Raw genomic sequence first — 20921 nt, 5'->3', positions numbered from 1 at the left:
GATTCTAATACCTAGGAATCAATTTAACCAAAGAAGTACAGGAATTACATGCAGAGAACTACAAAATAATGTTAAAAGAAATCAATGAGGAACTAAACAAATTGGGTTTGATTTCCAGTGCTTCCTAAAGAAGACACCACAGGGAGCCGATGCTGCAACAAGCAGGCACCGCAAGAGCAGATGCAACCGCTGTAACAAGCAGATACTGCAACCGCTGCAACAAGCAGACTGCCACAATCAGCAGACACCATAATCAGCAGAAGTCTCAACCACCACAATGAGCAGACACTACAGCCAACAGGGAGTGGATGTGTCTCAGGGCTTTGGACACTTGCTTCCCACATGGGAGGTCCTGGATCCAGTTCCTGGTGCCTCCTAGAGAAGATGAGCAGACACAGCAAGCACAACGAGCAGACAGACAAGGGAGCCATCTGGGAGCAAGTTAAAAATAAATAAACAGACAAACAAATAAATCTTTATTTTAAAAAATAAGATTATATGCCATAATCAAGTGGGTTTTATCCCAGGTATGCAAGGGTGAGTCAACACAAGAAAATTAGTGTAATAAACCACACTGATAAATTGAAGAAGAAAAATTACATGATCCCTTTGAATGATGCAGAAAAGGCATTTGAAAAAATATAGCACATTTTCTTGATAGAAAATACTCCAAATGATAGGGATAGAAGAAAGCTTTCTCAAAATGGTAAAACACATAAGTGAAAAAACTAGTTAGCATTGTATTCAATGATGAAAGATTGAAAGCTTTCCTGCCGAGATCACCGACAAGACAAGGATGCCCACTGCCATCACTGTTATTCAACATTGTGCTAGAAGTTCTATCTAGAACAATTAGGCTAGATAAAGAAATAAAAGGGACCCAAATAGGAAAGGAAGAAGTAAAACTTGCACTATTTGCTGATGATATGATCCTATTTCCAGAAATTCCTGGAAATTCCACAACACAGCTATTAGAACTAAAACACAAGTTCAGCAAAGTGGCAGGACACAAGATTAATACCCAAAAGGCAATAGCGTTTCTATACACTACTGATGTGGAATCTGAGGAGGAAATGAGAAAACAAATTCCATATTTGCAACTGAAAGAATCAAATATTTGGGAATAAACTTAACCGAGGACATAAAGGACCTATATTCAAAAGACTAGAATATTGCTACAAGAAACCAAAGAAGACTTCAATAAATGTAAGGACATTCTGTGTTCCTGGATTGGAAGACTAAATATCGTTAGGATGTCAATTCTACCCAAACTGATTTACAGATTCAACACTACATTAAAAATCCTGGCACCCTTTTTATCTTCTCAGAAATGGAAAAGCCAATTATCAAATTTATTTGGAGGAGTAAGGGGCCCTCAGTAACCAAAACTGTCTTTAAAAAGAAGAGCAAAATTGGAGGACTCTCACTTCCTGACTTGAAGCATACACTTAGCTACATCACTAAAAACATGGTACTGGCATAAAGACAGACAGATTGACCAATGAATCAAGAACTCAGAAATAGATCCCCACGTCTACAGGCAAGGGGCTTTTGACAAGCACTCAAGTCCTCCCAGCTCAGCCAGAACAGTCTCTTTAATAAATGGTGCTGGAAGAACTGGATATCCATATCCAAAAGAAAGAAAGAGGATCTCTATCTCACACCTTATTTTAAAAAATTAAATCAAAATGGATCAAGGACATAAATATAAAAGCAAGAACCATAAAACTCCCAAAATAAAATGTTCTGGAATTTGATAGTGGTGATGGATGCACAACTCTGTGAATGGACTAAAAATTGCTGAATTGTACCTTTTTTAACATTTAACTTTATGGAATGTGAATTATGTCTCAATGAAGCTGTAAGAAAATCTTTGTCAGTAAAGTTAATGATGTCCCATTGTTAAAATTAATAAAGAAAGAAAGACAGAAAGAAGAAAATGTAGGAAGGCATCTACAAGATATTGTGATAGGCTGTATTTTCATAAACTTTACACCAAAAGCATGACCAACAAAAGAAAATAAAGATAAATGGGACTTCTTCAAAATTAAACACTTTTGTACCTCAAAGGATTTTGTCCAAAGGGTAAAAAGGCAGCTGACTCAATGGTAGAAAATAGTTGGCAATCACATATCTGATAAAGGTTTAATATACATGCTATATAAAGAGATCATATAACTCAGCAATAGAAAGGCAAACTACCCAATGAAAAAATGGACAAAAGACTTGAAAAGACAATTGTCCAAAGAAGAAATAAAAATGGCAAAGAAACATGAAAAAATGTTATACAGCACTAGTGATTAAGGTAATGTAAATCAAAACTACAATGAAATATCATTTCATACCTGTTACACTGGCCATTATTAAAAAGTCTGAAAATTGGAAGAGTTGGAGAGGATGCAGAGAGATAGGAATGCTTATTCACTGTTGGTGGAGATGTAGAATGGTATAGCCACTGTGGAGGACTGTTTGGCAGTTTCTAAAGAAGTCAAATATAGATTTGCCATGTGACCTGGCAATACCACTACTGGGTGTATACCCAGAAGAACTGAGAGCAGTGACAAGAATAGATGGATGTTCATAGCATTATTCATGATGGCCAAAAGCTGGAAACAACCCCGGTGTCCATCAACTGATGAATGGATTAACAAATTGTGGTGTGTACACATGATGAAATATTAAGCAGCTTTAAGAAGAAATGAAGTCATGAAGCATGTGACAACATGGAAGAACCTGGAGGACCTTATGATGAGTGAAGTAAACCAGACACAAAAGGACAAATACTGTATGGCTGCACTATTATGAACAAAATGTATTATGTAAACTCATGGAGATAATAATTAAAATATAGGTCACCAGAAAATAGAATGAGGTTAGAGAATAGAGAGTTGAGGGTTAATTTGTACAGAATTGGTAAAAAGGTTTTTGTAAATCTTTGGAAATAAATGTCTTTAGCATGTACTATTGTGAAAATAGTATGTGCTAAAGACAGAAATGTGGAACAGGTGAGAACACATCATGGTATTTGTAACTAGCAGAGTTATTATATGGCTATGACAGTGGTTGAAAGGGTATGTTTAAGGTAATGTTTATTACTAGAAAGAAAGCTAAAAAATGTAACATGGGATTGTATAACAGTGAAACCTCATGTAAAATATGAATATGTGTGTTACTGCATGCACACTGTAAATGCAAATATACTAGACAAAGAGCAGAACAGCTCTGTGTATGGCAGGTGAAGCATAGATTGAGAGGTGTTGAGTTTGGTGTGTTTGTTGTTTGTTTATTATTATTGTTATTGCTGTTATTGGAATGATGAAAATGCTCCAAAAATGATTGAAGTGATGAATGGCACAACTATGTGATTATAATGAATACCAATGATTATATCCTTTGGAAGGATTTATGCTTTATTAATATGATTCAATAAAATAGAATTGTTTAAAAAAAAACTAAGTTTGTTATCAGTTTAGAAATGCTTGCTAATTTTGATGGGACTGGCATCCAGGTGTTATTTCCTGAGTAACTTAATTTTTAAAACACATGGATCAAAAATGAAAGAGAACCCTCAGTTATGGCCCTAACCACTTCATTAATTTGAGGAACTCATAGGTCTCATGAAGAAATATTTGTAGGGGATTACAGTTTCTTTAATTCCAGTTCAGTCTGTTTTTCTTCCATAAATTTTAGGAAAGTAAATTTCACTATGCTGCATTTGAGATTGGAAACAATAGTTACTTGGGTTTGGGATCAGGGTAATGTTTTATTCTCTGTTCTTTCTTCTACTTCCCTGTGGCCACATCAATCTTATAATTAAGAATCTCTAACAATTGTGATTGTTTTTCTCTTTTCCACCACGGATCAGGGCTCTTCTCAACAAAAGGTTCATTTCCATGGGGACGGGTGTGTTGGCCCATCTCAATTGTCAGAGGAGCCAAGAAACTGGTGATCTGGACATATCTGGAAACTCATCTTCAAAGTAGGTGCTGAGGCAATGTGGGAAGGTTGGGATTCCCTGGAAAACAGAGCCCCAGGGAGTGGATGACGACAGCATGTCCAAGGTCAGGGGCAGGAAGTGCAGGGCACTGCAGGTGCTGCCAAGTCACAGCCAAGATGGCTCATGGCCAAGACAGCTGTGTGAGGGGCAAGGCAGGCAGATCAGGAGGGAGGGGCCACCCAGAACGAGCTCATCACCCGAATTCACAGGCCTTCCCCCTGTCGTGAAAACAACATGCGAAAGACAGAACTCGTGGAACAGGGGGCCATACTGGCTATTAAATTTTTCTTCTCATTTCTCAGTTTTCCAAAAGTTTTCCCAGGTGTTTTAATAAGAGGAACATGTGATTGGAAGGAACAAGACAAATTCTTCTCAGCACATCAGAGCTGCTCACGATGTGCCACATGCCATGGCTCTGCCCACGTGGTGTGACTGGGGGCCCGGTGCCCAGCACTGACTCAGAGGGGACACCAGGGACCCCCAAGGGGGCACAGGAACCCCCAGTCCTCTTGGGAAGGACCCAGAAGCATTTCCAGGGCTGTCAGGTGGGCTCCGCCTGCACCAGGAACTCTCTTCTAGGTGAACTAGAAGGCACCCTCCATGGTTTTGGCTATCAGCACTGGGGGGCTCGGGTCCACCCACGCTGGGGAAGGGCAGGTAAAGGGGAACAGCACTCTCCTGAGTGGAGAGCCAGCACCAAGGTCCTCCCTGTGCTCTGCCCACCTAGAGGAGCAGATGCCCACCAGTGCTGGAGAAGGGAGCAGTTCTGGGTCTACCAGGCAGCCGGGCAAGGCACTGGCCCAGGAAAATGCAACCATAACAACCGGAGGCAGTGAGGAGCTGGCAGGCAGAGGGTGCTGAGGGCCACCCAGCAGCCCAGGCTCTGGGGAAGGCCCACCCAGCCCCAGCTCCCCAGGGGCCACCTGCCAGGCCCTCTGCTTCCTAAGGCTGCTCACCCTCGGCCACGTGCCTGGCACCTCAGTCCTGCCAAGTAATAGGCTGCTTCTTACATTTTCACACAATTATTACGCCCTCAAGGGCACCTCCCCCTCTACTACGAGATCTTGCCACGACCATGGCCCGTGTTATAGGAAAGAAAACAGGCTCAGGAGCTAAGGCCCTGGGGCCTGGGCCTCAGACTCTGGAGCGCAGGCCTGGCCAGGGCTCCTCATCTCAGCTCAGGATGAGCCACCTTCCCTGCAGGGGCCAGTGGCCCAGGCAGGGCGCAGGGCCCAGGCTGGCTGCCCATGCCCCCAGAGCCACCTGTGGCCTCCATCTTGGCCCTGGGGAGGGCTCCCTGCGAGGCAGAGCTCAGCCCTGCTCCAGGTGCCTGGGGTCTGTTTCCGGTCAGGGTGGGAGGGGGCCAGGCCCCTCGCCCATCTGACCCTGTGTGGCATGCTGCCTCTGACCCTACTACGTCTACTGAAAGAGGCCAGCAAGGACAGGCAAGGCTAGGCATCTCAGAAGCAACACGTGCTGTGGGGTCACTCAGGACTCAGAGGCATCTGGGCAGGTACTTACCTTTGAACTTGGTTCTGCTGAACTTGAATCTGCAAATAATGTCCTTCTTATTCAGGGCATTCGCAAAGCCTCTTCCATGCACCTTGATATCAGGGCTTTCTGCAAGGACAACGTGGAACAGGCTTGTGAGGACACACTCAGGGCTGTGTTCGCTTGGCTCTTCCTTTCAGGGCAGGCTGCCCCAGAATGAACACCCAAGGTGACTCAGGCAAGGAAGCAGCTGTGGGGACACCACCTCTGGGGGACACCACCTCCAAGCAGCCTCTTCTCACCACTGATTCTTAGAAACCCTGACTGTGCCCTGCCAGGCCTCTCCTTAGGGTGAGCTCCACCACTGAAATCCCAAGGGGCTCCCTAAAGCCATGGGATGCTGGCAGTGGGCAGAGTCACCCCTTGCTTTACAGGTGAGAGCAGAGTTTGGCCCAGGTGTGGAGGGCCTCCCACACTCGCAGACCCGGCACCAAAAGTCACAGTCGAGCAGGTCCCCACTGGCCACGCTCAGCAGGGGCCCATGGCCGTGGCCGGGGAGAGGGCTCCTGCCCAGTTCCCAGGTGGGCGCGGGGCTCAGGATTCCACATCAGGGAGGAGGCAGCTGCCGGCCGATGAGCAGGCGCCCCTGCCACACTGGGAGGCCCTTCTCCTCCTGCACTGAGCTGGGGCATGCTGGACGTCAGGCTTGGCCATGTCTTTCCTTCACACCTGAGCCGCACTTGTCGGGCTCCCCGTCCTCTGATGCTGTGACTTGCAGGTTTCAAATGGCCGCTCAGTTTTGCGCAGCAGGGATGATGGCTAATTTTTCCTGTGTGACGTCCATCTCATGTGTTCCTGTGCTCCACCGGCTGGTGCTGTGTCGAGGGGGCTCTAAATATGCTTTTCCTTTCTTCTTGTTCGTAAACATTTTTTTTTGAGAGGGGAAAAATGTACTTGCACACAGATACCCACAAGTACCCTCACAGAGCCACTCACAAATGAGCAACTTCCTGCACACTTCAAACACACTCACACACCACACATTCACACACACACAAACACATGCACACACATATAGACACCCAAATATAAACAAAGGCACATACACATGCATATGTGCACACACCACACATCCAAACACACATATTCATGCTCACACGTACATATGCATACATTGCAAATACACACACACTGCATGTACATAGACAGATACATACACAAACATGATTCTCACACACGCCCATGAACACACAAACACACATGGATATGCGTGCATGCACATACACAACCCAAATGCACACATACACATGCATGTACACACATGATGATATCCACATGCACCAACATATGAAGTCTGAAACATATACACACAAACATGCACGCATACACACATACAGGTTCATGCTCCTCTTATACTCGTATCTGTGCACAAAAGCATGCCTGCCCACACACACAATTGTTCTGGTCCACTAGGCTGCCGAAAGCAATATCCCAGAAATGGGTTGGCTTTTACAGTGGGGATTTATTAGCATACAAGTTCACGGTTCTGAGCCTTGGAAAGGTCCAAATCAAGGCACCATCAAGATGGTACCTTCCTCCTGAAGACCGGCTGCCAGTGACCCTAGCCTCCTCTGTCACACTGCAAGGTCCTTGGTGGCATCTGCTGGTCTCCTCTTCCAGGCTGTGTTGCTTCCAGCTTCTTCCTTCCATAGCTTTCTCTCTTTGTGTGGATTTCATTGTCTTATAAGGGACTCCAATAAGAGGATTAAGACCCACCCTGAGCCAGGCCTTAACTGAAGGAACCTCATCAAAAGGCCCTACTTGATATAGGTCCACACCCACAGGAATGGATCAGCTTTAAGAACATACTTTTCTGGGGTCTACACAGGTTCAGACCATCACACTCCACCCCGTGAACTCCAAAAAGACATGTCCTTGCCATATTGAAATACATTCATTCCATCACAACATCCCAGAAGCCTTAATTCATTTCAGTAACAATATTAAGTAAACTTCTCATCAAAATCAGTTACAGCTGTCATCTGTCCTGGGGCACAATTTCTCTGGCTGTGGACCTGGGGACTCAGAGAACAAGTTACCTGCTTTCAAGAGACACAGAAGGGATAGTCATAGGGCCAACATTCCCACTGCCATAGGGAGAAATTGGAAGGAAAACAGGGGTCACGGGTCCCAAACAATTCCAAAACCCTTCAGGGCAGACCCATGAGATTTCCAGGTCTGAGAGTCGTTATGGAACAACGGTGTGACCTCAGGCCCTAGTACATCAGAAGCCCCACCCTTTCCAGGTGTTTGACAGGATCCCTGCCCACCCCAAACACTGGGGTGAAGGCTCCAGCATCATCAAATGTTGAGGTGACAGCCAGCTCTCAGCCCCACCTTGTCAAGCATCTGGGTGGCAAACAACCTCTCCATCATCCCCAAGGCATCTGAGAAATCTGGGGTGGTGGCACTCTTCCAACAACAAGGCAAAAGGTTGCTGCCTCCAAGCTCCTGGGTGTACTCACACCTTCACATAGCAGGGCTGACCTCCAAGCTCCTGGGCATACTCACACCTTCCACATGGCAGGGCTGACCTCCAGGCTCCCAGGCGCACTCACTCCTTCCATATAGCAGGGCTGACCTACAAGTTCCCAGGTATACTCACACCTTCCACATAGCAGGGCTGACCTCCAAGCTCCTGGGCATACTCACACCTTCCACATGGCAGGGCTGACCTCCAGGCTCCCGGGTGTACTCGCACCTTTCACATGGCAGGGCTGAACTCCAAGCTCGCGTTGTACTCACACCTTCCACATGGCAGGGCTGACCTCCAAGCTCCCAGGTGTACTCACACCTTCCACATGGCAGGGCTGACCTCCAGGCTCCTGGGCATGCTCACACCTTCCATATAGTAGGGCTGACCTTCAAGCTCCCAGGTGTACTCACACCTTCCACATGGCAGGGCTGACCTCCAAGCTCCCAGGTGTTCTCACACCTTCCACATGGCAGGGCTGACCTCCAAGCTCCCGGGCATTCTCACACCTCCACATGGCATGGCTGACCTTCAGGCTCCTGGGTGTACTCGCACCTTCCACATGGCAGGGCTGATCTCCAAGCTCTCGGTGTACTCACACCTTCCACATGGCAGGGCTGAGCTCCAAGCTCCTGTGTGTACTCTCACCTCCACATGGCAGGGCTGACCTCCAAGCTCCCGGGCATTCTCACACCTCCACATGGCAGGGATGACCTCCAGGCTCCTGGGTGTACTCACACCTTCTACATGGCCTGGCTGGTCTGCTCTCTTGGCTGAATACTGTCTACAGTCCAGACCTCAGCTGCCATGGTTGTGCCTTTGAAGTCATTTTTCCATCAATCTACCCCATTTCTGTTCCTTATAGACCAAACCGGTAATGGCTCCATTCGTACAGATTTTGCAAAAAACTTGTTGGTTTCACAGGTAGAACACGGGTCCAGGCCATAAGACAAAAGATCTTCTGGAGATCCTCCCTGGATGTTTGCATTCCCAGTCCTGATGCACACTGATGACCAGCTCCCTGTTCAGAGATGTTTTCACATGGGGCACTATTCTCTGGAGACTCGCTTTCCAGAAGCTCAGAATTTACCAAGTCATCAATATCTGCTCTCTTTGTGCCCATCAGTTCAGTCCTCACTTATCCCTTTCCTCTCACATTTTACTATGAGCTTCAAGGAGAAGCCAGGCTGCATTTTCTACATTTAGTCTCAAATCTCCTCAGCTACATTTCCAAGCTTGCCATTTCCAAATTCTGTCATCTTCCATATGATATCAGGACTCAACTTTGCCAAATTCTCTGCCACTTTAAAACAAGAATCGCTTTCTTCCAGTTTGCAACGACACACTCATCATCTCTGAGTAAGGCCTCATCGGAAGTTCCTTTAGCATCTGTGTTTCTACCAACAATTTCTTCAAAGTACTCTGGGCCTTTCCTATCAAGCACCACCCAATTCTTCCCACCTCTACTTTTTTTATCCCATTTAACAGCTTTTTTTTTTTTTTTGTATTTTTTAACGTTATTGAATTATATCACTCATGCATAAACATAGATAAAGAATTAGTGTAAGAAACATAAACCTCATACAGGGCTCTCATACCTCATCCTATCACCAATACCTTACATTGTTGTGGAGCATTTTTTACTCATGATTAAAGAGCATCCTTAAAATACTACTAATAACCAAAGAATCTTATATTTGGTTTATTTTTCCCTAACCCACCGTATTATTATTATTTTTTATGTTTATATCATTTATACATGAACACACATAAATAATATGTGTATAGAAAAGTTGTGAACTTACAAAGCAAACATGCATAACATCATACAGGGGTCTCATACATCAACTCACCACCAACATTTTGCATTGTTGTGAGACATCTGTTACAAATTATGAAAAAATATCTTCAAAATCTTACTCCTAACCATAGTCCTTATCTTTTATTTGGTATATTTTCCCCCCAAACCACCCTGCTATTATGTTTTTAATGTATTTTTATGATAGAAGTTACAAACTTACAAAACAATCATGTACATGTACAGAATGCTTATACAACATCCCTCTGTCAACACATCACACCATGGTGGAACATTTGTTACAGATTATGAGATAATATCATTGATCATTACTAGGTCCATAGCATATATTTGGCACACTTTTTCCATACTCAAACAGTATCAACACAGTACATCTTTAATATAGATGCATGAATATTACATCACTGCTGTTAACTACAGCACATAGGTCACTCCAATTGTTTTCCCGTGCTTCATCACATTCCCACCAACCTGCAGTAGTGATGTACTTCTGCTCTAGCTCACAAAGAACTCTTGCATCTGTACCATCAACCACAATTCCCACCCACCTCTGGTTTTACTGTGTGATTTAGTCCCTAGGTAATTCTCTAGCTTTTGGTCAATTGGCATTTACATTCCTAGACTACCCTTTTCAGCCACATTCCCATTTATAAACCCACTGTTACTAACTGTAATGTGGTACCTTCAACTCTATACAGTTCCACACTTTTACAGTAAGGTTAATTAAAACTTTTACATACATTAAACATCAGTGGTATACCTCAGTCCTCCTCTTATCTCCTTTAAGACTCCACCACCTACCACCAGGTCTTAAAAATATTTTCCTACATTTTCTTCTAGAAACTTTATGGCTCCTGCTTTTACATTTAGATTTTTGATCCATTTTGAGTTAATTTTTGTAGAAAGTGTGAGATATAGGGGAGTCCTCTTTCCTTCTTTTGACTATGAATATCTAGTTCTCTCAGCACCATTTGTTGAATGGACTGTTCTGCTCAAGTTGGAGGTGTTTGACAGGCTTGTCAAAAATCACTAAACCATAGATGTGAGGGTCTTATTTTTGAACCATCAGTCTGGATCCATCGGTCTATGTGTCTGTCTTTATGCCAGGACCATGCTATTTTACCACTGTAGCTAGGTAATATGAATTAAAGACTGGAAGTGAGAGTCCACCAACTTCACTTTTCCTCTTAAGATGTTTCTGGTTATTAAAGACCCCTTACCCTTCCAAATAAATTTGATAAGTGTGTTTTCCATTTATTTTTTAAATGCTGGTAGAATTTTTATCAGGTTTGCATTGAATCTGTTTATCAGTTTGAGTAGAATTGATATCTTTAATGATATTTAGTTTTCCAATCTGTGAGCATGGAATGTTCTTCCAATTATTTAGGTCTTTTTTTTTTTCTTTTAACAATGAGTTGCAGGTTTCTGAATAAAAATGCTTTACATTGTTGGTTAAGTTTATTTCTAAATATTTGGGTTTTATCTTTTGTATTTTATTTTCACTATTCTTTTTACACTTTTACTTACTTTTACTGATATGTTCTTCATTTGTAGAATCTCTCTTAAGCCTCTCTCTCCTGCCTTTTCAGGCTCCTGCACTCCCTTTAGTATTTCCTGCAAAGCTGATTTCTTGGTTACAAACTCTCTCAGTCTCTGTTTATCTGTGAATGTTCTAAACTTTCCCTCATTTCTGAAAGACAATCTTGCTGGATATAAGATTCTTGGCTGGAAACTTTTCCTCTTGCAGTATCTTAAATATATCATACCACTGTCTTACAGCGTCTGTGGTTTCTAATACAAAATTGGCACTTAGTCTTATTGGGTGTCCTTTACATGTTATGCATTGCTTTTCTCTTGCTATTCTCAGAATTCTCCCTTCAACTTTGGCATTTGACATTCTGATTAGTATGTGCCTCACAGTTGGTCTATTTGGATTTATTCAGTTGGGAGTACATTGTGCTCCTTGGACATGGATATCTATATTCTTCAATAGGGTTGGGAAATTTCCTACCAGTATTTCTTCAAATATTCCTTATGCCCCCTTTCCTTCTCTTCTCCTTCTGGGACACCCATGACATGAATGTTTGCACTTCTCTTGCTGTTATTTAGTTCCCCAAGACCATGTTCAATTTTTTCCATACTTTTCTTCATCTGTTCTTTTGTGTATTTGCTTTCAGAGTTCATTTCTTCAAGCTCACCAATCCTTCCTTCTGCATCTTCAAATCTGCTATTATATAATTCCAGTGTATTTTTAATTTCATTTATTGCACCTTTCATTCCCATAAGATCTGCTATTGTTCTATGTATGCTTTCAAATTCTTCTTTGTGCTCATCCAATGTCTTTTTAATTTCCTTAATCCCCTTAGCCATCTCATTGAATTTATTGAGGTTTGTTTGAACATCTATGATTAGATGTCTTAACTCCTTTATGTAATGTGGAGGCTTGTCTTGTTCCTTTAACTGGGCCATATCTTCCTGTTTCTTGGTGTGGATTGTAATTTTTTGTTGCTGCTTGGCATGTGGCTACTAAATGTATTTATTCTGGGTGCAGTTTCTCTCTTTAGGGCTCTTGCCTTTTCTCCCTTGCTCGTTATTTAGTACAAGCCAAGGATGTCATTGGTGCTGTAAGCTGTGGAGGTTCAAGCTACCCTCATTGCCCCAGGGACTGATGATGCTTCTCCCAGTTTTCTCCTTTGCCAGGGGTAGGGACACAGCTGCAGCCTTGTATAATAATCCAAGTCATACAGGCCTAGACTGCAGTTGCCCAGAGAGACTAATGAAGCTCACGCCCCTTTCTTCCCTGCCTGGGGAGGAGATGAAGCTGCAGGTGTGGGCAGAAATCTATGCCATGCAGGCCCAAAATGATGACAGATGACCTGGTAGACTTCTGACTATTTGGTCCGTGCCAAACAAATGAACCCATAGTTACCCGGAGAGGCTGGTGTAGGGCCTGCCAGCTTCCTCTCTGCTAGAGGTGGGGCTGAAGCATAGGCTAGGACTGCAGGATGATCTTGGTGAAAGAAGCTGGTCCCTACCTTCACTGTAATTTTCAGTCAACCTGGCTTACCCTCATCCAGGGGGATGGAGTCAAAATGGTGGCTACTGGCCTCTTTCAAACTTGGACTGGCTCAAACTTTAGCAGTTCTTAGGATTATATTTGAACCCGCTGAATTTTCTAATTAGTAGTTGAATTTGGTGCCCAAACATGTCTTCCTGGTTTTTGGAAGTGGAACTTCCATTTCTAGACACAGAATAGCTCCTGACGTTGCAGGATATTTGTCTGGTCTCCTGGAAGCCCCAAACAGGTGTTTTAGACAGCTCTGGGGGATTACTAACTGCCCTGTAGCACAAGCTGACTCCAGGAGCTCCTTATTCTGTTGCCATTTTGCTGGTTGTCCCATCTAACAGCTTTTTAAACATTTTTGGTATTTGCAATAGCAGCTACCCACTTTCTTATTACCAAAATCTGTTCCAGTTTGCTAGGCTGCCAAAAGCAACATACCAGAAATGGGTTGGCTTTTAGAGTGGGGATTTATTTGCTTTCAGATTACAGTTCTGAGGTCTTCTTCCTGAAGACCACCTGCTGATGGTCCTGGACTCCAATGTATGTTGCATGGCACATGGTGCATCTGCTGGGTGTCCTTATTTCCAGCATCTTGCTTCTGTTGCTGTCTCTCTCTTCTTCTGAATTTCATTCACTTTAAACAACTCCAGTAATAGGACAGAGAACAACCCTGGGCTATGCCTTAAATGAAGTAACCTTATCAAAAGGGAAAGACCCTACGTACATTAGGTTCACACCCACAAGAATGGAATAGCTTTAAGAACATGCCTTTCTGGGGTCTATACAGCCTCAACCACAACAACAACACATGTACATACACACACACACAAACACATGCCAACACCCACATGCACATATATACACTCATGAAAGGCACACACACACAATTCACACACATACACACATGCATATCCACATACACACATGGATGTACATGCACATGCACACACATACCTCTGTCTACACTAGTGACACCTCAGCCCTTACCTCCCATGCAGACATTGGTAGGTTCCAGATATTTAATTTCGATGCAGCTCTTCTCAATTACCTAGAATCCACAGTGGGCAGAAGGGCAGGGTGTTAGCTGTGGGGAGATTCTCGACAAGCCCCTCCTCACTTTCAGCTTCTCACACCCATCGGGCTTCTCACGTCCAGTTTCCACTCACCTGGGAACTGATGCTTGACAGGGAGTTCAGATCAGGGACCCCAAACACATGGTCCTTGGAATGTGCAATTCCTTCCAGCTATGAGGGAGAGGAGGTGGTTGGGACGCACAGCCAGGGCATGGAAGGGGCAGCTGGTTCCACAAATGGGACAGTGCCTGGCCAACACGTCAGGGTCTGGGCAGTGTTTCCCTGGAACTAGATCCTTCATCTGCAGCAGAACTCATGGGGGACGGCCTCCACCCTCAGCTGGGGTGCAACTGAGCCTGCCAACTCCATCCTTTAAAGTGGACGGGGTAGACCCAAGTAATTGGGGGGGGAGGGTTAGGATGGCATCCCTGGGCTACCTGGGGAAAGCAGCCTCTGACACCTGCCCCCAATCAGGCTCAAGGGCGGCCCCTGCATTACCTGTTCTCACTTACCTGTTTTTGCTCAAAGTCGTTCGCACCAATGGTGAAAACGATAGCTCCCATCTTCCGAGCCTTTCGAGCCTAAGAGAAAGAAGGTGTTGAGTAGAATTCCCCAGAATCAGTGCAGCATAATGGCTGTAATGATGGATTGGACTCACTTCCTCCGCAGCCAGCCAGTCTGCCCCTTGAGGTATGTTTGCAGCCATCAGAGCATAGACCACTCTGGTGACCTTCCTACCTGGAGGACAAGCAAAGAGGGGCCAGGTGGGAATGGCACTTGGGGTGCACCAGGGAGCCATGGCAGCAGAACTGCAGGGCTGCCCATGCTGGGACACGGCCCAGTGCCCCACACCAAGTCCTCGCAGGCAAGGCGTGGGCAGCTCACCGGGATGCATGTGCCAGCCACCCTACTCTGCAGGCTTTCAGCAGAGAAGGGCCTGAGCCAGGACCCACCTGGCAGACAGGAGACTGAGCCCAACTCAGGGCCCCTTCTGCCAGGCTGCCCCACCCTCCCCCACCAGATGGTACCACCTGTGCCAGGAAGGGAAACCCAGCTCGTGCACCTGACAGGTGCAAGACTCCAGAACAGCAGGGAGACCACAGGCTGACCTGCTGTAATGGGTGGGCTGCAGGTTTAGGGTAAGCAATCCCTGAGCCGGGCTGGCCTGGGGGTTCCTGCCAGTGTCCCAGGCCCCAGAGCCCCTGGCCAAGGCCCTTGAAGGGGGACCATGCACCCAGCCAAGGGCTCTGCAAACCACAGTGCAGCCCCCTGAGAAGCCTGGAGGGACGTCAGTCCTGGTCTGAGGACAGCACCCAATACCATCAGGGAGGGAGGCACAGGGTGGAAGGAAGAAGAGCCGAAAGCCACAGTGCAGCTCAGAGGGCTCAGCAGGCAACAAAGGGTGGCAGTCGAGAAGACGTTCTGTAAATCAAACCTTATGTCTGCGTGGGGCCCTCGTCTGCTTCCTTATCTTTTCCCAACTGCAGATCAGAGAGGTAAGTGGCCTCACCTGGATGCACCTGCAGCCTCTCAAATCCAAAGGTGCAGGCAGATACCTTAGTTCTCGTAAAGGCGAGGTGGGTATTATCTTAGCCTCCTCGTACAGAGGAATCTGTAACTGGGAGACCGTAAGGAACTTCCTCCAGCTCAGAGCTAGAACGTAGGGGAGGGATCGGGACCCAAACGCACTGATGCCCAAACCCGGCTTTGCCCTGGGCCCCTGAGAACACAGAGGGCAGGAGGGGGCTTACCTTGAGAGCTGGATTTTCTCATCATCATATTTGCCTGCAACAAAAGAAGGAAATGTTGGACAAGGGGGTTAGATGAGCAAGGAGCCCTCTAAGAACGTGATACAGAGGCATGAACTCCCCAGGCTCCAGCAGCTGTACCTTCTCTAGTCCTACATTCACGTAGGAAGATGGCACCAGATTACGCTCACGCATGAGTCTCCGAAGACCTTGTTGAAGATATTCTCTGAAACGCAACATGGAGAAGGCAGTGGAGGTGGGCGTGGCCCTCCCACCGTCACTCTGCGTGGACGTGCAAGGATGCTGGTGCATCTCACATGCAGACAGGGCTCCGCTGTCCCCATGGGCTCGGCCTGGCTTGCTGGGTGCATCCCTGACCCACAGCACCCAGCCCCCAGCCCCAGGGGCCCTGCCTCTGACCGTCCACTCCACAGCGGGGGCATCCCTGCACATGCAGCTGCGAGGCAGCACTCACGAGGGACCAGTGTTTCTGTGGAACTCCTGGGGGACCCCCCGCAGGTGGCCCATGGGAGGCTGAGTTTGGGAAAACTCGTCCTGCTTCTCCACTGCCCACCCCCTCCCCTGTTCAGCAGCCCCCTGTGGGGGGGGGCTCAGTGCCTCTAGATGCTTGTGTCAGTGCTAGAGGAAGCAGCAAATAGGCCTAAGAGGGTTCCTAGGCTTGCTGGGGGAGAAAGGCCGAAAGCTGGGAGGAGGGTGGGTTGTGGGCAGAGGGGGGGCAGTGTGGGTGGCCTCACAGGCCCGCCCAGCTCAGGAGGTGGGACTGGGGCCCCTCGAGGCTGGTGTGCAGGCTCCACCTCCCTGGGCAAGCCCTTCCTCCTGCAGGTGCCTCTTGCCCTAGGACCCCCCTCCCTGGTCTCACTCTCCTGACAGCCCAGCTGGGGCCACCCAGTCCCTGTGCTCTGGCCTCTGCCCCCACAGCAGATCCACCAGGACCCTGCACCTGCCACCCACGGCCACACGCTCTCCACACCCCCCAGGGGGTCGGGCTCCCTCTGCTCCCAAGTCCAGGGACCCTTCAGGCCCTACCCCACCCCTCTGCCCACCCCTCCTCAGCTCCGGCAGGGAGCACCTGTGGGAGCACCAGTCCCAGGCCACCCCAGCTCTGCTGCAGGCCACGTGCCCCCAGGGCTGCTGCTTGAGGACTCAGGGCTCCCTGCACGTGTCCTTCCTGCACGGCTCCCGCAGCCTCCTGCCTGGGGGGGCCTTCCTGCCCCAGGCCAGCTTCCCCTGGACACCACTGCCCCACCCAGTAGCTTTCCAAGACTTGCTTCCTCCCACCTCCAAACCCACATGACACCCACTCCCCCTCCATGCTCTCACCCCTGCCCAGAGCATCAGCCCTTGCAGCTCCTCCTGGAGCACCATGGGGAGGCCTGGCCCCCCCGGCACCCCCCTCAGGTGCTGCCTCCTGCCTCCCCTGCTGCCCTGGCTTCCCTCCAAGGTGCGGGCAGCCTGCTCTGCTCCAACCCCAGGCACCACCCCCAGGCTGACATGTACCCAAGGCTCCTTTGGCTCCCCACTCGGGATGGGACCCCAGCACTGGCGTCCCCAAGTGCCTGGACCCTGCGGCCACCAGGCACTTCACCAGCCCCACTTCCAGGCTTTGTGACCCCATTCAGGCCACCGCATGCCCCCACCTGTGCCTGTCCCATGCCTGCGGGACCCTGCCCTTGGGCTCCTCTTTTTGACCCACTCTGGCTTCCCCAGACCCTTTGCTCCAGCACCCTGACTGCCCCCATCGTCCCGCCTGGTTCGGACCCTGCCCCCCCAAATCTAGAGGGGGATGAGCAGGCACAGAGCTGGGCTCACAGCACAAGCAGGGCTGAGACAGAACATGCACGAGTCTCCACCAGCCCCCCTGGGTCCCTGGACTCTTCAGAGACTCTGATGAAGGGACGTGCTGCCAGCGGGTGCTCGGGACAAGGGAGACAGGGCAAGGGGTGAGGAGAGAACAATGGGGGAGGCAGTGCCAGGTGCCAGGCGTCCCCGAGGAACCCAGGTCCTGGGTGAGGGCCAGCCTGACACTGGGGCTTGCTCCTCACTGCCCTGTGGGGCCTCTGGGTCCACTGAGGACATCCGGGGGTCTTACTCGTCTGACGTGAGGTCCATGGACACGTAGGCCTGAGAGTCGAACGTGATGAAGGCGATCCGCATTTTCGGGCTGCGAGGAAGCACCCACTCGTGAGAGGCCACTCACAGCTGGAAGCTGCACGCCCAGGCAGCCAGGCCGGGTCCCCGCCCAGCCGTCCCCTCCCCACCGCGTCTCACGTCTGGGCCCACTCCCCACCAGGCAGTGCCGACAACTTGAGTGAAGGACTTGGAGGCTTCACGCAAGAGCGGGTGCCAGGATGGCATTCTGCCCACCCCTAGAGCCCAACACCCCAGAAGACGCATGTGCACACCTGCGCACAACTGTGCACACCTGCGCACACCTGCACACACCTGCAGTGACATCAAGACCTGCACTCGCATCTCTGAGGCGTCTCCCTTCTACTGTGATATTCTTGCAGCTCTGTCCCTCCTTCCCCTCCCCCATCTCCCCTCCCCCATCGCCCCTCCTCCAACAATTAGCCCTCTCTGGGGAGCTGGTCCCCACCTCCCTGTCCTGGCCATGGATGGATTTTACTGAGCTCCCTCCCCTTGGCACCACCCCTTGGCCACCATAGGGGGCGTCCACTGGCATCTCTCCATCTGTCCTCTGCTCTTGTTCAGAGCCCTGGGCTCAGGGCTCCCACCCAAGGGACATGCAGGCCCCTGGAGGCTCCAAGGAATGTGTGCTCTGCCTGGCCGGGGCCGAGCTCCCACAGCCCAAGGGGCCCGCAGCTCGGAGAAGCCATACTTCTTTAATTTATTGGAGATGTCAGCAACAAATCTGTTTATGCTCTTCCAGCTTTTCCCCACAAACGTCGACCTGAGGACAAGAGGGCATGGGTCAGGGGGACGAGGTGCCCTGTTGGGCAAGCAGAGTTTCTACCTGTCCCCCAATTCCAGCAGCCTCTCTAACAGGCGCCTCCCTCCCGGACACAGCCTTGGAGAGCAGCAGCCCTCAGGCCCCATGGCACATCTGGTGAGCAGGGCAGGGGCGCCCCCAGCCTGTTTGCCCAAGTCAGAGGAGCTTCCTGGACCAGGACCTTCCAGTGCTGAAGCCAAGTCAGCCCCAGGCAGATGGAGGTGTGGACACTGGAGGAGCCGAGAGGGCCAGGATGGGGGTGATGGATTGGCTGGCTGAGCCCATCAGGTGCTGACCAGCAGGGAAAGCCACAGGCCCTCCTGCCCACACTTTCAGGCTCTTTCTCCCTCTGAGTAAATGGAGAAGCTTCTCCAGGTTGTGTTCAGTGCCTGGAAGAAGAGAGGTGGTTGGAGGAGGCTGAGGCTCAGAGCCCCTTTTGGCCAGGTGAGAAGCTGCTCATATCTACGTATCTCCCCTGGGTTCAAGGTCATTGCACATCCACAGATCTGTTGTGTACAGCTTTGTGGAGCTGGGCATGACTCAGGTTATGGAAGGAAGTGGTAGGTGCCTGGGTTCCTTGCAGCCCTGCAGTCTGAGGGCCTGCAGAGGTAAGTCATGGGGGCAAGGCTGGCCCCAGGCCTCCTTATTCCCTGCTGGCTCTCTCCCTGGATCTGTGACCACTCAAGTCCCCCCTATTGCATGCATCAGAGGGACCAACCCACAGGGAGGCCCTTCCTTTCCCTTCCAGCAATTAATGTAACTTTGGGCAGTTTGGAGCTCTGTATCCCATAAAAAAAACATGTTCTGAAACTAAATCCATTACTCTGGGTATGAACCCTTGAGGATAAGGACTTTGATGAGGTTGCCTCAGTAGTATGTGGTCCAGAATGGGTCCTAATCCTGTTACTGAAGACCTTATAGGTAAGGTCACAGAGAAAAAGCCAGAAAGGGAGCAGCTGGAAGGTAAAAGTCAACAGAGCCTAGAAGAGAAGGGGGAGACCAGGAGAGGCTGCCATGTGCATTGCATCATGATGTAGGGGCTCAGGACGAAAGACCTAAACAGCCTGCCCTGGGAGGCCAGTCTTCGGGAAGAAAGCATCATCTTGGCTTGGACCTCTCTAACATCAAAACCATGAGCCAATAAATTTTTGTCTTTATTTTTCAATGTTACATTAAAAAATATGAGGTCCCCATATACTCCCCACCCCCTTACCCCACTCCTCCTACAACAACAACCTCCTCCAACATCATGGGACACTCACTGCACTCGATGAACACATCTCTGAGCACTGCTGCACCACATGGTCAATGGTCCACATTTAAGACCATACTCTCCCCCAGTCCACCCAGTGGGCCATGGGAGGACACACAATGTCCAGTAACTGTCCCTACAGTATCACCCAGGACAGTTCCAAGTCCTGAAAATGCCCCCACATCACATCTCTTCTTCCCACTCCCCACCCCCAGCAGCCACCATGGCCACTTTCTCCACCTCAATGCCACATTTACTTCCATCACTAATCACAATTCCAGAATAGAGCATCAGCAAGTCTCCTCTAATCCATACTCCACTCCTCCATCCTGTGGACCCTGGGATGGTTATGTCCACTCCACCTCTGTATCAAGAGGGGGCTTAGCTTCCACTTGGATGATGGATGCAGTTCTCCTGTTTGCAGTTGTAGGCACTCTTGGCTCCCTGGTGTGGTGGTTGACCTTCTTCACCTCCCTGTTAGCTGGCTTTGTGTTTAATCCAACCCACTGTATGGTATTTGCTTTAGCAATGAGGAAACTAAAACAAATCTCCATGTCCTGTTTACAGACATTGCTATACACGCAAGAGCAACCTTCTCCTCCCCTCCCTCTTTACTGCCTCCTCTAGGCTGTGTCTAAAACGGTCAGCAGAGCAGCGCTCCAGGGTGTATTCACCAAATACAATGAATGTGCCTTACTGATAAAAGAGGATGTTGATGTGGGAGGAGTGGGGGTGGGGGGTGGGGAGTGGGGAGTGGGGTATATGGGAACTTGCATTTTTTAACATAAGAGTTGTGTGATCTATTTATCTTTTTTAAAAAAAATTTTAAATAAGTAAAACTGCCAGCAGACAATGAGGAAACTAAGGACAGATGGTTCTAAAGATATCAGGACTATCATTTATGGGGTATTTATATCCCAGGCACTTTTTATGCATGACTTCCAATTCCAGGACAACCTGATGACCGGTGTTA

General features: G+C 48.5%; 1 protein-coding gene across 1 annotated transcript in view; it reads right to left on the bottom strand.

Moving 5' to 3' along the window:
- The window catches only part of LOC131278949 (anthrax toxin receptor-like), an 80726-nt gene extending 62103 nt beyond the window's left edge, over nucleotides 1–18623 (bottom strand). The window contains exons 1-9 of the mRNA XM_071215578.1: nucleotides 18586–18623; nucleotides 17836–17907; nucleotides 15867–15951; nucleotides 15729–15762; nucleotides 14636–14715; nucleotides 14490–14558; nucleotides 14071–14148; nucleotides 13892–13952; nucleotides 5519–5617 (exon numbers count right to left, since the gene is read on the bottom strand). Coding sequence (XP_071071679.1) covers nucleotides 5519–5617; nucleotides 13892–13952; nucleotides 14071–14148; nucleotides 14490–14558; nucleotides 14636–14715; nucleotides 15729–15762; nucleotides 15867–15951; nucleotides 17836–17900 — 571 coding nt within the window. The 5' untranslated portion in view covers nucleotides 17901–17907; nucleotides 18586–18623. The remainder of the gene's footprint in view (nucleotides 1–5518; nucleotides 5618–13891; nucleotides 13953–14070; nucleotides 14149–14489; nucleotides 14559–14635; nucleotides 14716–15728; nucleotides 15763–15866; nucleotides 15952–17835; nucleotides 17908–18585) is intronic.
- Nucleotides 18624–20921: the final 2298 nt, after the last annotated feature.

This window comes from Dasypus novemcinctus, chromosome 6 (genome assembly GCF_030445035.2).
Source record: "Dasypus novemcinctus isolate mDasNov1 chromosome 6, mDasNov1.1.hap2, whole genome shotgun sequence".
Classification (NCBI taxonomy): domain Eukaryota; kingdom Metazoa; phylum Chordata; class Mammalia; order Cingulata; family Dasypodidae; genus Dasypus; species Dasypus novemcinctus.
Note: the sequence above shows the minus strand (reverse complement) of the source record. Positions and strands in the feature narration are given on the sequence as shown.